This window comes from Lacerta agilis, chromosome 7 (assembly GCF_009819535.1).
Source record: "Lacerta agilis isolate rLacAgi1 chromosome 7, rLacAgi1.pri, whole genome shotgun sequence".
NCBI classification, from domain to species: domain Eukaryota; kingdom Metazoa; phylum Chordata; class Lepidosauria; order Squamata; family Lacertidae; genus Lacerta; species Lacerta agilis.
Window position 1 is genome coordinate 35,475,729 of NC_046318.1, and position 17,061 is coordinate 35,492,789.

The window sequence follows — 17,061 nt, forward strand, 5'->3', positions numbered from 1 at the left end:
AAATGTTAGCAAATGCAACCAGTTAGGTTTAAAATGAAAAGGGAATGTTTATGTTTGAAGCCTTAGCCATGCATCACTGAAAAAGGAATTAGATATTGCAACACACTATTATAATTATGCAGAAATCAATAAAAAATTAAGAAATACACTGTTCATTAGATCAGAAAATGGTTAAGTTTGCTGGATTTAAGTGGTGTGGTACATGCATTCTGGCAACTATCTTATCTTCTGGCTACAGGCCAAGCACTCAAATGAAAATAATAAACTAATGGGATAGCATATATGCCGAGATTTATCATTCCAAAATGTTAAGTGCAACATTTTTTGCCAACTTTATGAAGAATGGACAAACATACTTTAGTGGTTACAGATGCTATTTTGCTTTCCAAAGAAAAATTAGATTAATGTTGGAGGTAAAACTATTGTATATAGCAGTTTAGAAACATATTTGGTATCAACTTATTCTATAGGCTAATCTCAATCATGGTACAATTTCAGCATTTGACTCACTCCTCCAAAATCCACTGACGCCACCGCAAAAACTCCCATTGAGTTCAATGTGCTTCAGAGGGTCAGGAATATAATAGAAAGGAAACTGACTTGATGTAATGAATTGCACTTCCAAATAAACTTTTTAATGTATATATTCCTCAATGTTTCTATGGATTGTTCACTTTGAGGCAAATTTCATAAATAATCATAAACATAATTTAAATCACACCCTAACATAACTTTTAAATGCAATTATTTGTTCCTTTCATGAGTGATCCCATGTGTACCACCTATTGGCATGATTCAACTAAGTTGATGTGAGAATGGAATAAAGTCCACTCATGAAACGGGACTTTCCTGTATCTCCTCCTCCACACACCCTAACTCTGTTCGGGGGGGGGGGGGCGACCCAAGGACAAGTGAAGTTTTAACAGAAAATTAACATAACATAGTGATCTTAACAGTGGCCAACCACACAGACACGAGAAGCCCAAAGTAAGGATCAGAGCTCAATAGATCAGAGCTGAGGCAGGGTGCTGTGAGGCTCCTTAGAGCCTTCTCGGGTTTGGTAGTAATAATGGACTCTTTTGTAAATGTACCTGAGTCTCCTGTGTCATCTGGAGAGCAGATGCAGCCTAGGAGTGGATTGAAAACCAAACAGGTAAGCTCACCCCCCATAATTAACCACACCACGGGCTATTTCAGTTACCATGCTGAAAAACAGTAACACACCACACAAATCTAATGCAGCTGGACACACCATTCCAAGAAATTAATGCTTTGCACAATGACCATGTGTAGGGCAGACCACAACATTAAAGTTTTTCAAATGTTTGCAAGCTAGCTATGTAGGTGTTCCAAGTACTGCTTTTCAGTGACCTATATGACCACCATCAATTTTAAATTATCTTCAAAGTTTGGGTGGCTATAACAAAGTAAATTCAGTGCCATATGCCTTTGCATGGAACAGAAAGTACAAGAGGGGTACTTTGGCTATGTCTACCTTTGTTTTACTAGAGGCATCTCTCTTCTAAAAAAATACATATATCACATTTTGATCAAAGGGATCAACTTTAAATAGAATTCTGGGAGATTGAATGGATAGAATTCATTTTCTGTGTCCATTTTTATTGCACTAAGAATATAAAGTATTTCTTTCCCACAAAAATGAAAGAAAAGGAGCACAGATGGTAAAGGGTTTCTCCAGTTGGTTTTCTTCAGTCTTTCCACATGGTTAAAATCTCTTGATACCCCCGTTTCTGCTAACAGCAGGGTGCTGATATATCCACAGCCAGCTTGGACAATTTCAAGATGACTGTACTAAACATGTTTTATTTTAAAATCTCAGGACATTGTCAGTCTCATTCACAAGCCAGCAAAACTTTGTGTTTTATAGATTAAATGTCAGAAGAGAGGACACTGAGTTTGGTAAACTCAGTTGGATACTGGAAGGTTTAAACATAAGTTTCATTTTAGTTTCAAAGTGGCTCCCTGAGCATTCACAGAGAATATCACAAATCTTTCTTCAGCAGAAGAATTGGCACAAGAGTTGCTTTCTGGACTGTAGAATAAATGTTCTGCCAGATTTCTCATGAAGTCTCAACTCTGTATCCATGTTTACGAAGTTCTATGCAGTTGTGACCCTTTTGTTTTATTTTATGAGTGAAAATAATAACTGTTTCAGACTTTTTTTATCAACAAGTAAGTTAGGATCACAATCAGTGTCTATTCCAGGGTGTCTATGGAAGAGGTCTTTTTTTCCCTGTTGAGAGTCACATTTGCTCAGGGCATTGGGCAGTGACCTTTCTACAATTCTCTTATTTTCTCCTCTCTTTGACATTCTGTTTCCCCTTGTTATGTAGTCTGATAGCCATATGAAATTAGGCGAAGGGCTACAAGCTTTCTACCCCAGTCTATCCATTACAGCAGGCATCCCCACCTTTGGGCCTCCAGATGTTTTGGACTACAATTCCCATCATCCCTGACCACTGGTCCTGTTAGCTAGGGATCATGGAAGTTGTAGGCCAAAACATCTGGAGGGCCGCAGGTTGGGGATGCCTGCACTACAGTCTTGTACAAGTATCCAAAGTGAAAACACTTCAGTAATTTGCAATACAAGTACAATTTGATAAGTACAGAAAACTAACTAACCACATTGTTACTGTGCAGAAGCTTCTGCACTTTTAAATGTTTGCTTTAAAAAAAGCAACATGGACCACCAGTTTTAGTTTTATAGTATTCTGTGGTAGCTATTGCTTCACTCCTCAGTTATGGACTTGTTCTGTTACTCTGCAGTAAATACCTATTTGTCCATGTAATCATGAAGTGTTTCATCACTAATTCTTAGTTCTTTATCCATGGAAGTAGATGGCTAAACTGCTCTTAGTCACAAAAGCATATTCATACGGGCATTGTTTCAAAAAGTCAATAAAACATCTTATCTTTTCCTTGGATTTACATTTTTATCTTAAGAAAAAATTTGCTCCTTAAAAAAATAATTATTGAAGCCTGGGAAGTTTTCTGTTGTGTGTAATTTCACACTTAAAAATCCATATAAATCACATAAATCTACACATATAAATGACCTTGAAGCTTGTTCATGCCATACCAAACTGAATCTCAGTAGTACTGGCATCTATATAAATTACAAAACTATAGAGCTATGTAAACAATCATTTCTATTAATGCAAGCTATTGTATGCCATAACAGTACCAATGTGCATTAGAAATATTTAATAATATATCAGAAGGCATCACAATGAGTTTGATGTGGTTTCAGGGGTGAAATGACTGGTAGTCTTGCAACCAGAACACTTGTGAAAATGGCAACATAAAGTGATGTACATTCTGAACTTCTGAAGTTGCCTTTAAAATCAAGCAAAACAAAGCTTATACAGTAGCACATAACACTTTGAAGATTCAGCATAATGGCACGGTGCACTGGTAACCATTCTTTAAAACAGAACTTCAGACATTAGCAAACCCACTCAGCTAAAGTGCTTCAATTGCTAGCACTACATAAATCACTTTAATGCATCTTCAAACACATCCCACAGCTTACTTTCCCTCCAAGTAAAATAATTTAACTGCATGCAAAATATGGCACAGTTGAAAAAACAACAGTAATAGTCTTTCCATTTAACAATAAAATACAATTGGCTGTATGATCTCTTAACACAGCAATCCTGTTGTTGTTCAGTCGTTCAGTCGTGTCCGACTCTTCGTGACCCCATGGACCAGAGCACGCCAGGCATGCCTATCCTTCACTGCCTCTCGCAGTTTGGCCAAACTCATGTTAGTAGCTTCGAGAACACTGTCCAACCATCTCATCCTCTGTCGCCCCCTTCTCCTTGTGCCCTCCATCTTTCCCAACATCAGGGTCTTTTCTAGGGAGTCTTCTAGGGAGTCTTCTCTAAACACACCTAATTTTTTAAAAATGGCTTTACTGAACTTATTTCTAAATTAATGTTCATATAAACATATTTAGGAGAGGGTGTAAGATGGGAAGAGCAACCCTAACACTCCCCAGCGACTGATCTGAGCAACATAGCTATTGCTGCATCTGAAGCCTTGCCAGGTCCTGCTGGTCGGGGCAGAGGAGTATTGTTGTTTCATTGCACTGACTCCAGGCTGGTGCAAGAAAGAGGCCCAAATCAGGCCCTCACTTGGCAATGAATATTCATTGTGTGCTTAGTCACATTCAATATCCTGGCAAGCTAACAACAGAAAACAACAATCCCAGACGGGATACTGACAAGGCACTCTAGACACTATACCATTGCCTCTCCAATCCTCTGCCTGTGTTGCCACTTTCTTCTGGCTGACTCCATGAGTACCCAAAACTCAAGACTGCTGACAAGTGCCCAGCCATATATATGCTTCTGGCCTATCTAGTCCAGTCTCAGCCAATCACACTGTCCAATTGAAAATTCTCAACCTGCATCCACCAATCAAAATATGCATATCTTCTATCCAGGGCTGGGCTACGCATGAGGCAACTGCCTTGGATAACAGGATCCACAGGGGCTGTAGATCCCTTGTTCCTGATATAGATCTTCACTCATTAATTCTTCCCTGATGGGGGAGGGGGGATGCCACTTTATGGTTGCCTCAGGTGCCAAAATGTCTTGGGCCACTCCTGCTTCTATCTCCCTTCTGCATACTGAGAATTCTAACACCAACCCTTCTGCACACAGCTGTCAGTTAAGGCCCCAAGCAAGTTAAACTAACTTTCACTAGACCAGACAGAAAACTTCTCAGATCAAATACATTACAATGTGCAATGCAATACAAATGCCAGGACATGTTATACAATATCCATTAAAACGTTATTCAAATAAGCAGGATTTCTTCCCAGATAGTACCGTGTTTCTCCTAAAATAAGACACCGTCTTATATTTTTTTTTCGCTCAACAAAACACAGTATGGCTTATTTTCAGGGGATGTCTTATTTTAACCGTGTCGCATCGGTAAGCTGCATAGCCACGCCTCTCCAGGCTGTTTTAATGGGAGGTACCACGTCACTATGGCTTATTTTCGGGGTATGGCTTATTTTTGGGGAACGGCTTATATTTCGCAAATGCATAGAAATCCTGATATGGCTTATTTTATGGCTATGTCTTATTTTAGGAGAAACAGGGTAGGAGAAATAATTAAATCATGACTTACTTCTTGTTCTCAGAAGTGAGCTATAAATCATATGAAAACTTCCCTTCAATCCTCTCTACCTTGAACTCAATTGGTCTTTCTTGATTCAATTTACAGGTATTTTTACTTCAAGCACATCAGTTACTTTCTCAAGGTGGCATCTTGGCAGCAATATGGCCAAGGAACTAGGTTTGTTCTGCAGATTTAACAGTACCAGCTTAAGAGCCTTTGGAACATTATTGTACTAGGTCTATGAATCTACATAAATTAGTGAGGGCATCCCTGTTGGAGGTTCATCAAAAGTTTTGCATTTGAAGGGAAAGTATTAGGAAGTCTATTTGTAGATATACTTAATGCAGTGGTACCTCGGGTTACAGACGCTTCAGGGTTACAGACTCCGCAAACCCAGAAATAGTACCTCGGGTTAAGAACTTTGCTTCAGGATGAGAACAGAAATTGTGTGGCGGTGGCAAGGTGGCAGCGGGAGGCCCCATTAGCTAAAGTGGTATCTCAGGTTAAGAACAGTTTCAGGTTAAGAACGGACCTCCAGAACACATTAAGTTCTTAATCCAAGGTACCACTGTACATGTCATTTGGATGTTATGTTACAACAGATTATTTTTTCTTTCCAAATCCAGCATTCACTTCTAAATCTAACCTGCAATGTGGGACCTAGACTTCAGAGTTGAAAGCAAGATAGATCAATTGAGTTTAAGCGCTGCATAAGCTACCATGACCCATCTTGAACAGATTACCTTGGCTCATTGTTCTTCATATTCAGGAGTTCTGTAATGGGTGGAGCTGCCTTTGACTAACGTACTACTGGCCTGGCTATAGGGCATACAGTATATTTTTGTAGAGCTGTGCTGGAAGCCTGTCTGTTTCAGGACACAATTCAAAGTTCTGGAACTTACCATCAAGGCATAAGTGACTTTAGACAAGATACCTAAAAGATCACCCCCTAACTTATGGGTCTGCCCAAATACAGTATTACTTTCATTATCTGAATCCTTGCTTTGGGCCATCCCACCACCCAGTTAAGTAACTCCTAGCACTACACAATCAGCGCTCTACAACTGTAAGCTATAAGTGGAATTGCAATGGACTGATTCCACTGGACTGGAATTGCTGTGCTAACTTTCAGGTCTCATGCACGTGCGTGTACATTAAATTGATTATGGAAGCCATGAGGAAGGGCAGTATGTTAGAAGTATGCGAGCCGCGTTAAAACCGAGCCTGGCACCAAAGTTCCTGCTCGACGAGAAATCACAAGCGGCCCAAAACCCGAATGGGCACCATCTGCCAGCGCCACAAGATGTCCTTCTAACACAACGAATAAAGAAGCAAACACAGCACCGTCCGCTATAAACCAAATGGAAACACTTTAACCTCCCCAAGGCGCTTAAAGTTTTTTTTCGAACGGATTAGGCTTTTGTAATGTTCCGATTTCAGATGAGGAAACGTGGCCGGTTGCACCGGATAAAATGGGGGGGGGGGAGGGAAGTTGGGAGGTTCTCCTATTTCGTCGTCTTCGTCACAACCTCGGCGACGTTTCTTTCCTCAACCCGTATGGCACAGAACCGGCCCCGGACCGAGAGGCTCCCCCCCGCCGAGGGGGGTCTCCCTAGCCTCCCTCCTCCTCCTCCTCTCAGGCGCGCCGAGGCCTTGCCGGCAACCAGAAGCCCCGAAGCCGGAGATGATGGAGCGTCGCTTAGCAACCGCCCCTCCCGCTTCCAAACAGCGGAGGCAACCGCTGGAGCCGGAGCTGCCGGGCGCATGCTCTGTGGGGCCGGGCGGCGGGGTTGTGGCTCCGCTTCCCCTTCCGGCCGCCGCTTCGCTTGGCTACACCAGCTCCTGTCAGTATGGCAGAAGGGAGGAGAAGAGAGCGGCGGGGGAGCCCACTCCTTTGGGCGGCAGGTAGTCGCCACGGAGGAGGCAGTCGGCTTGTCTTTCGGGGAGTGGGGGTGGGGTGGGGTGGGAGGTATATGGCGGGGGTGGGGGGTGGGGAGAACGGAAGAGGGTCGGAAGCTGCCAGGGGGCGGGCGGGTGGGTATGAATGGAAGGGGTGGAAAGGGGTTGCTTAAGGGCCGAGGGTGGGCTGCTGCTGCTGCACGAAGGGGAAGGCGAGGCCGTTAAGAGGCGCAAGTGTCGGGGGGCGGGGCGCGATTTGGGGGACCCCGTGGTGGCTTCCAACTACTGGCCACCTGCTGCAGTTCTGGCAAAGGTCTGGGCCTCTTCTTGGCCAAGGGAGGAGTCTGAGGAAACGACGCCCCACCCATTGGGACCCACAGAGGGGCAAGCGGCACATGGCACCTGCTGCCTGCTTGGCCATAGAAGCAAGTGGGGAGGGGGTGTGTGACAGTGGGCAGCTGCCACTCTCTCTAGCTTCTTCCTCATCTCTGTTTTTGTGGGAAGTACAGTAGTAAGGATGAAGGAAGGTGGGGGCGAGAGGCAGCTGTGGCTCTGCCTGCCTGCCTGTGTGTGTGTTAGTTTGTTTGTTTTAATCTTCCCCTCTCTGGGTGGGATGGCAGGGAGGATGGAGCCAGCAGGCCTGCCCATAAAGAGCAGGTGGGCTGGGAATGGCAACAGCTGATCCAGCAAGGCCTCCTCTTGCTTGCTGTTTTTTGTTTCTTGGACAGGGGGGCCATAGCTTTGAGGACTCTGGCTTTATTTCTTCACCTTAAGGAGGAAGGGGGAGATGGTGCAACAGGGGGAAGAGCTGGCAGTACTGTGCCACCCAAAGAGGAGAGGAGGGTGAACAAGCAAGCAGAGTTCTTCTTGCCTATATGTGCATGCCATCTGTACCTATTCCTCTTGGCTTCTCAAAGAGACAGTGAGCAAGCAGGTAGAGCTTCCCAGGGAGAGAGGGCAATGGCCAAGTGATCAACAAAATACCCTGAAGCATGAAATCAGGTGGAATGTGGTTTGGGGTGCATTAGATCCGGAGAGAAGTGAGACTTAGGTGGAAGCTAATTGGAAGGGTGCTGTTGAGGTGGGCTAGATAAAATACGAACAGACATTATACATATGTGAGATCAAGATATACTCTCTCTTTTTGGTAGTTGCTGCATTTATTTTGGTAGTTGATGCATCTTTCGTAGAAGACTTAGATGACTCGTAAGTATGCAGTGTTTTATTGTAGATGATGGCTTTAGACATTATTTGAATCCATATATCACATGTCAATGTTTTTCTGGTATTCATTGGCAGGTCACTTCATGCACCATGCTCTTCTTACACATGAGTATGTTGCAGAGTCCAAATGCATAAAAATCAATGGTTCTTCTCTGTGGTAGGAAACACAAAAGAAAAACAAGAACCTATAATGCATTCAAAAAGAAATGGGGTTGTAGTGGGGGTGGGATACAGAGGGAGGCAAAACAGAAATTCGCTTGTTTAGTGTTGGATTCCATACATAATTTTTATCCACACTGCTAACATTTAGAAGGAGAAAACTAAACACAAATCAGTGCCAGAAATGCTTCCTGGCACCTGACTGCCCTTGTGGATCCTGCCACCTGAGGCTGTTTCCTCGCTTTGCTTCTAGAGTAGGTTAGCCCTGCATCCACTATTTAAAAAATCACTTTGTAGCAGCTGTGAAGCATGTTGCATTCTCCAATGACACAGCAACAAACTGTCAGAAAAGTTCACTCAATGTGAATGTCAAATTGGACAATTTACCTCCACCAGCTGCTTGGTACCAATAAAGCTCATCAGAAATATCATCTCTTAGACACTTAGTTAAGCTGCTGACCCAACTTTCAGGCTTGGCTCAGATACTGGCTTCATCAAAACTGTTGTCTGGTCTTGAGTTACAGGCATCCAAATAGCCATGTTCCCATTATTATTATTATTATTATTATTATTATTATTATTATTTATTAAATTTGTATACTGCCCTTAATACGAAGATCACAGGACAGTTCACAACATAAAAATAAAAATGAGAACATCAAATACATAATCAAATAAAAACAAACCAATAGGCACCACCCCCACCCCCAAAACACATAAGCATTTCAGATCAGGGCTGTGAAGCAGGGGGATGGGATTGATAGCTTTGCTTTTTTCCATTTTCCCTTTAAAAATTGCCACCCCCAACTGCTGACCGCATGTAGGACAAATACTGCATGTTACAGTATTTGTTACTTGCAACTGCTTTTACAAGGGGTGGGTGTGGGCATGGGCATTCCTTATCTTGCTAGTTTGTCTGTAATTTAAATACAGAATCATAGAATCTTAGAGTTGAAAGGGACCCCAAAGGTCATCTACTCCAACCCCCTGCAATGCAGGAATCTCAGCTAAAGCATCCATGACAGATGACCATCCAACCTCTGTTTAAAAACTTCCAAGGAAAGAGGGTCCACCACCTCTTGTGGGAGTCCGTTCCACTGCTGAACAGCTCTTACTGTCAGAATGCTTTTCTGAATGTTTAGGCAGAATCTCCTTTCTTGCAGCTTGAAGCCATTGGTCCTTTCCTCCAGAGCAGGAGAAAGCAAGCATGCTCCCTCCTCCATGTGACAGCCCTTCATATATTTGAAGACGGCTATCATATCTCCTCTCAGTCTCCTCTTTTCCAGGCTAAACATACCCAGCTCCTTCAAGCACTCATAAAGCTTACCTTCCAGACCCTTAATCCATTTTGGTTGCCCTCCTCTGTACATGTTCCAGCTTGTCAACATCCTTTTTAAATTGTGGTGCCCAGAATTGGACACAGTATTCAAAGTGTCATCTGACTGAGGCAGAATAGAGTGGTAGTATTACTTCCCTTGATCTCGACACCATACTTCCGTTGATGCAGCCTAGAATAGGGTTAACTTTTTCTTGCTGCTGCATCACATTGTATGTGTTTGCTCTTAGAGTAATGAAGACCCAGCTGAAATACTGGTTTAAAAAAATTCGTTCTTACAGTTGTAATTTTAAGCTTGATTTATATTGCATATATCTTGCAGATTGCACGCTGCACTTTTACATATTAAAACACTTTAGAAATGTAAGAAATGAACTGTAAAGTAACACAATGGACAAAGTAAATGTTGTGAGATGTATATATAGACTATACCAACAAAATACTGGTGTAACAGTTGTTTACCGTAATAGATATCAGATAACTAATCTGTAATTTGTGTTGGCAAATAATTAGTTGACCTTAATCGCATGCTCAGAAGTATCATATGCCTGGAACATGTTAACCCATTTTAGCTTTTTAAGCCTCTTACAAATTATTTAAGACCTAATAATTTTGGTGGCGGTTGCTAATATTGCTACTACTAATAATCATATTTTCTTGTATTGCTTAACTGCATAGGTAAAAATATTTTTAGTGTGGTCTTTGATATTTGTGAGCTATTGCTACTTATCTTAGGTCTATACGATAATGGTTATCATGAAGGATGGAAATGATTTACATTCTGTTAACAGCAAGGTATAAAAGAGTCTTCAGTAGTAAAAACAAGCTCTTCTCTTGCTTTTGTATTATTTTAATAAAATGCAAAATACTTGTCAACCATATTTAATCAGTTACGCTTCTATCTTAGGTTTAAAGAGAACCGCAAAGATGACATTTGGCTTGTAGATGTGAGTATAACAGCAAAAAGCAAAACAAACAAACCCCACACCACAAAACTATTCAAAAACTAATTTTATCTTAAAAAAAAGCTTCTACATTCATGCTTATCTTAATTTCCACGGAATAAAAAAATACTTATCAGGAGTGGATTCTCATAATATATGAGGGTTTAATGTAGGTATTCATTGCTGTGTGGCCCTAATAAAAAAGATTCCATTTTTGAAAAATCTGGAGTGCAAATGTTAATTATGTTGATGGGCAGATAAACTCTTTGTAATGATATGATAATCCAAAAATTGCTTTGTTTCAAGTTGATCACATGAAATTTTACTTTGCATGTGTATTGTATCATATATAAAAAATGGTAGTGAACAATATGCTACACTACTGCACATTGAAGTATTACCTGGACAGCACTGTTAATATGCAGCATTTAAAAGACACAGATACATGAATTTTTTGTTTGCTTTTATTTATTTTCAATTAGTATAATTTTTGTTGAGTTTTTTATTTTCGGAATAAATGCCATGTAACTGAATTGATATTCTATTATCCAAGCAGATACTGGAAGAACTCATTTTGTTATAGAAGTGTAATGATGAGGAAACGCAAAATGTACTGCTAAATAACAAATTTTGTGCACATTTGAGAAATGTGGTAGTTTCCATCTGTCCACATGGGTGGTTTCATATACAAGTACATGTGTAATAGTTTCTCCAAAGACTTCACTGGCTGTGCTTTTTTTTTGTCATGTTCTCAGTTTTATGCACCATGGTGTGGCCATTGCAAGAAGTTGGAGCCGGTGTGGAATGAAGTTGGTAAAGAGATGGGAAGCACTGGTTCACCAGTCAAAGTTGGGAAGATGGATGCAACTTCTTATTCTAGTAAGTGCTCTAGTAAGGTCTTCTGATCTCTGTTAGAATTTATACTCTTTGAAAGTAACAGGAAAGCCAGTAAGTTAACCAAACACATATAAGCAAATTCAGTGTTGGTACAAAGCTCAGTGGGGAAATTGGCATGGCCTCTTGATCTCTATTCTTTCATGGAAGGATGCAGTGAGTACATCACCTGACAGCCTCTTCCTATAGAAATAGGATTATATATGCAACAGTTTGTATGTTATAAAAATGTCTGCTGCTGTTTGTTTGCCACTACAAGAAATGCCAGTAATACGTTTTGGAATATTTTAATTGTATTAATTAAAAATGCCCTTTTAAATGCTTGGTTATACTACTGTTTGTTTGTAGGCATTGCCTCTGAATTTGGAGTTCGAGGCTATCCAACAATTAAACTGTAAGTAGAATTTTGTGTCTTGAATATTAAAACTTTAGTGCTTTGTAGTATCATTAGTGTCTTCTGTGCAAAGTGTTCCATTTTGATGTACTGGACCATTATTTAAGTTTCTTCTTTGCTCCCCACTCCTGATTCACCTAAAAGCTAACTGATGTTGTGAGGAACACCACTGCTGCTTAGCTGCCCCTCCCACTGCAGTAAGGCTGTTGAAATACGTTGCTACTGTGTGTTCATAAAATGTGAGCCCTGGGTTGAACTTTTTCCAGTTAACTTTATGTGCTAAAAGTATTGCAGCACTTGAAATATTCATCCAAGATGTTGACTATTATTTTACGTAGGTTAAAGGGTGATTTGGCATACAACTATAGAGGACCCAGGACCAAAGATGATATTGTTGAGTTTGCAAACAGAGTAGCAGGGTGAGTATTTATAGCTTCAGTTTTGTATGGCATGTGGAGTGGAGAGTATGTGGCAACAGTAGAATGTGGGTAACTTAGCCCATGGTACACTATACAACCAAAGTGGCTTAATGTCATAACTGACAATTGATTACTGTATGCTGAGGTAGCTCATAATTCTATTTCATATAAATATATGTATATAGGATTTCAGTCTTACGAACTGTTCACATAGCTCAGCCCATGAATATCCTGGTCTTGACAGGCAGTATGATTACATGAAAAGATTTGTCACCCAAAGCCGCTTGTTTAATAAGTTATTAGTAGATGTGCTTGTCATTCCAAGGTCAATTCCTTCTTATTCTGTCAGAAGGAGGGGGGAGATCTTTGTTGTTGTTCCAGAAAATTTGTGTGATAGAAAAATTAAGCTACAGTTGTTGATTAACTGCCAGTTATTAACAACACTTTTTCCAGACATCTCTTCTGTGCCTTAGTCTGTAGTAACCTATAGTTGTCACAAGACGTTAAGATAAAATTTAGCCACCTTATTTCACCTTATTGTGATGTCTGCATGGAACTGTTTAGACTTTAGCAGCTATTTCTTTAACAAATACCTATGATCAGTTCCTAGAGGTCTTACAACAACATCTTGAAAAACATAGCTATCATAGTAGGAAACACTGGGAGAAAATACATCTAACAACATGATGAAATTACCACTAGAGTTCTTAATTAAGTCTTTAAAATGTTTCTCTATTGACTCCAGTAATGATGCAACTATAGAACACAGTTGCTGAATTGGAAAGCTAGGATAGGATGATGTAACATTTCCTAATAATTATTAGATGCTAGATGAAAAGAAATGCTAGCAGGATTTCCCTTCCCCCATTTTTAAAAATAAGTCTTTATTTTGCTTGGTCAAGGCAAAAGTTTACTAATGATTTTCATGTGTTCTCCTCAAACTCTAAGCACTTAGATAATTTCTTAATGTTGTCGTCTGATACTTGAAAGTGCATCCTTTTAAAAAATGAAAATAAAGGAATTTGGTGGATAATGCCAATACATGAGGTTAGCACATTGTAGTTGATTCATTACCACCCCACCCCAATGTCCGCATATAGAAATATGTGTAAGTGTTGAAATATTTACAAGAGAAGACAAGCTGGTGTGATTCAGCACCCCTGTATTGAGTTCTCATTGGTCCTAGATTTAAAGGTGTTTAAAATTATCAGTACTCAGGGACAGCAATTGGAAGCTGCTTTTCTTGCTCCCATTTATCTGTTTTCTTTATTTTATTCTTCAGGCCTATTATCCGACCCCTCCCTAGCCAGCAGATGTTTGAACATGTGCAAAAGAGGCATCGTGTATTTTTTCTTTACATTGGTGGAGAATCTCCATTGAAGGTTTGAAACTTCATTTAAATTTTTGTTTGCTGATTCCAAAAGAGTATTATGTTTTAATACATGCTTCCTAAGATTGTTCTGGTAGCTGACATCTCAACCCTAAGTAATTTTACCAAATCTGCAAGGGTACTTAAAGTTGCAGCTTTGGGACAATAAATAAATATATTCAGAGATATATTTAGATTAATAGAATTGTAGAGTTGGATTTAATGATGCTATGATGAGAGAAATCAGTGTTATTCCCTTGAAGAAGAAGATTCCTAGAAATTGAGTTGTTAATCTCCTGGAAGTACAAAAATGGGCCTGTGGATTGTGCCTCAAGATTTCATACCATAACTTACCCTGCAAATTGGAGGAATGGTGTGGGAGGGAATGGACGAATAAGAGTGCTACTGCTGTTGCCTGACCTCATGAGGATCAGCTGGCAGCAGACAGACACATTGGCATAGTATGACTATGTTGAGACACAGTCACAAGTACTTAAGGCCAGGGTTGGGAACTTGAAGCCTAAGGTCTTGATGTTGCTTTCAGATTAGTTTTGTGGGGCTGTGGGGAGCAGAGAGGAAGAGAAGGGGAAGGAAGGGGAAGCTGGAATAAATGGAGAGATGAGAAATTTAAAAAAATCCTCTGCAAGTGATCAGTAGCCATATGGTAAGAGTGATCTGTCCCTTCTCCGGCAAGCTCCTGGGAAGGAAGGATGGGTGAGAGAGAGAGAGGAAAAGCTGTTCATCCATGACTTCAGGCCCCAACACCAGCATGCAGCCCTCAACCCAAAAAGGTTCCTTGCCTCTGCTTTGGTTTATGAGGTACCAACATTTAGCAGTGAAATAAGCAACATTGTATTTTTGTTTTGCTATGTTTAGGAAGATTGAGAAACTGTTTTAAAATGTCTATTTGTATTTCCACAGGAAAAATACATAGAAGTTGCTTCCGAACTAATTGTTTATACCTACTTTTTTTCTGCCTCAGAAGAGATACTACCTGAGGTAAATTTATTCAAGAACGCATGTAAATAAACACGGTTAGATTACCGTTAAAAATGTTTGAGGTGGTGGTGGTGGGGTGTTTTCATGTTTTGTTTTGTTTTGGTATGCTTTACATGAATGCAAGTAAGAGCTGTCATTTTAAGTCTTTCTCCGTAATTGGAAAGGAGTCATTTAGGTGTGACAATGCAACATGTCCAGTTATGGCTTTGTGAAGCAACCACAGCTGATAAGGCAAGGCACTGTTAAATTTCAGTTCCATTGGCTGTGTAATCAGCACCCTCTAAAATTAAGAAGATACCCTTATTGGGCACACAGTTTAGTTGCACATGTTCTGTTTAGGTCTATCTTTCCTTGAGGTCTTTGAAAAGGGGGATGGGGCTGATTCCAGGTCTGGTTTTTCTTTGTGTGCAAGGTAGACATGGAGCTGTTGGGAGTATAATTCTGTCATGTTCTTGTTGCCACTTGGCAAGGGAAAATGGAAATGGCAGCTTCAGTCACTTAATGGGAGACCATGGGTGATGAAAGTGATTTGTAGAGGATAGGATAGTAATGTTTACTTAAATTATTGGAGGTTGCAATGGTAAGGCTGGAATTCAACATCATGCCTTGCCAGACAGAACAGCCTCCCTTCTCCTCCCCCTGCATGCTGTTCTGTGGGTTCTCCTCACATACCCAAGTGGATTTGTTGGGGGGGGGGGTTGGGGCGAAAGCCTCATTGCTCTAGTGAAAGCCTTTGCAGTGGCTTTCGCTAGCACACCTGGTTAGTGGAAACTGGTCCTAAGTCTTCTCAATAATATTTTGTATCATTTTCTCTCTCTCTCTCTCTGTATATGTATATATATAGAGAGAGAGAGAGACCCAATGTTCCTTTACAGTTACAGTGTTGCTCATTCACAAATCTGTGCAGTAGTGCATTTTAGTTAGATCTCTCTGATCCTAGTTTGCATTCTGATGCAAAAAGAAGTTTAAAAGATGCACCCTATACTAGTTATATTTGGGGTGGAAATGTAAATACTTTACCAGCCCACTTCAATACTATACAAAGATTTTTTTTTTAATGTGATTTCCCCCATTGTGCTGTCATTGTTTTGGGTGGCAGATGTATTATAAGAGTTAGATCCTCTCATGAAAATGACCACAGTGGTGGTGGTGAGGTTCAAGGTAAAGTTAAAAATAATTCCTGGGCTTCCGGATTAGCCGCTACTGAAGCCGAGTCATGAATCGACAGAGTGGTGATATCAGGTCGGTTCAATCATAGAGGGGATAAAAGTAAAAGGGTATCGAAGGCAACGTGAACCCAAACTCAAGAAGGGAATTTTCTGAGTTCGAGGGACAAAAGCAGCGCTGCAACAGGGCTGTGGAACTGAAGACGCTTAACACCAAAGAGAGAAGAAAAGAGCCCTAGCGCTATGAGATGCCTCAAGACGGGGCGCAGCTTAGCAGCTGATAACTCAAAAACAGTACGAAACCCAGAGCGAAGCTAAACTTTGAACTTTAAATTTTGAACTTACCAGAGCTTCTGCTGTTTACAAGGAGAATTTAGAGATATCAGCAACAGTTGTTGTATAATAGAAAAAGTATATGACGAGCTATAAAAGTACAAAAATAAAATTTCCTCATATCCAACCTCCTTTCTTAATAGAACATTTCTGCACACAGTTTATTTTTTGTATTGTCAGTTTTCTCCTTCAAAAATGTTGCCTAGCTTTTCTGTCATCCAACTGGGGAAAGAGATTGGGAAGAGGTGCATGGTCAGTGTATTAGGTTGTGATGCTTATTTTTAATTTTATGTATGACTTACATTTTATATCCTGCCTTTCTGCATATAGCACCCAAGGCAGCTAACAGCAATACAAATGAAAAATATAATGAGGCCAAATAACAGAATGAGAAAGCAAATAGAACCTGTAAACCAGTCAAAGAAACCAACAGATGTAACTTTTTAATTTACAGCTCATCTTAACAAATTTTGATGTGAGGTCAGCTTGACAGGCCAATGCCAAATAGAAATTAAAATCTTCACCTGTTGAAAGAGAGAGATTAAAGAGGGTGGTGATGTAGGCATCTCTAGGCAGGAGACGCCATGGTGCTTTTCTTTTTTTACACCTTCACACTCTTTGTTTTTATTCAGTGACTTTGTGTTTTATGAATATTTATAAGCCACTTCATGGTCTATAACTGAAAAGTAGAATCAATAAAAAACTGGGAAATATAAATGTATCCCGAAAGTTTCTTTGTGTCATTAAAGTGTTTGCTTTATCTTTTTTATCTTT

At 40.4% G+C, this 17,061-nt stretch overlaps 1 protein-coding gene across 1 annotated transcript in view; it reads left to right on the forward strand.

Annotated features, from left to right (window-relative positions):
* The first annotated feature begins 6,902 nt into the window (after nucleotides 1–6,902).
* TMX3 (thioredoxin related transmembrane protein 3) overlaps nucleotides 6,903–17,061 on the forward strand; it is a 53,084-nt gene continuing 42,925 nt past the window's right edge. The window contains exons 1-8 of the mRNA XM_033154824.1: nucleotides 6,903–7,056; nucleotides 8,202–8,256; nucleotides 10,677–10,716; nucleotides 11,469–11,592; nucleotides 11,956–12,001; nucleotides 12,340–12,420; nucleotides 13,703–13,802; nucleotides 14,711–14,788. Of these exons, the coding sequence (XP_033010715.1) occupies nucleotides 7,002–7,056; nucleotides 8,202–8,256; nucleotides 10,677–10,716; nucleotides 11,469–11,592; nucleotides 11,956–12,001; nucleotides 12,340–12,420; nucleotides 13,703–13,802; nucleotides 14,711–14,788 (579 nt within the window). The 5' untranslated portion in view covers nucleotides 6,903–7,001. The remainder of the gene's footprint in view (nucleotides 7,057–8,201; nucleotides 8,257–10,676; nucleotides 10,717–11,468; nucleotides 11,593–11,955; nucleotides 12,002–12,339; nucleotides 12,421–13,702; nucleotides 13,803–14,710; nucleotides 14,789–17,061) is intronic.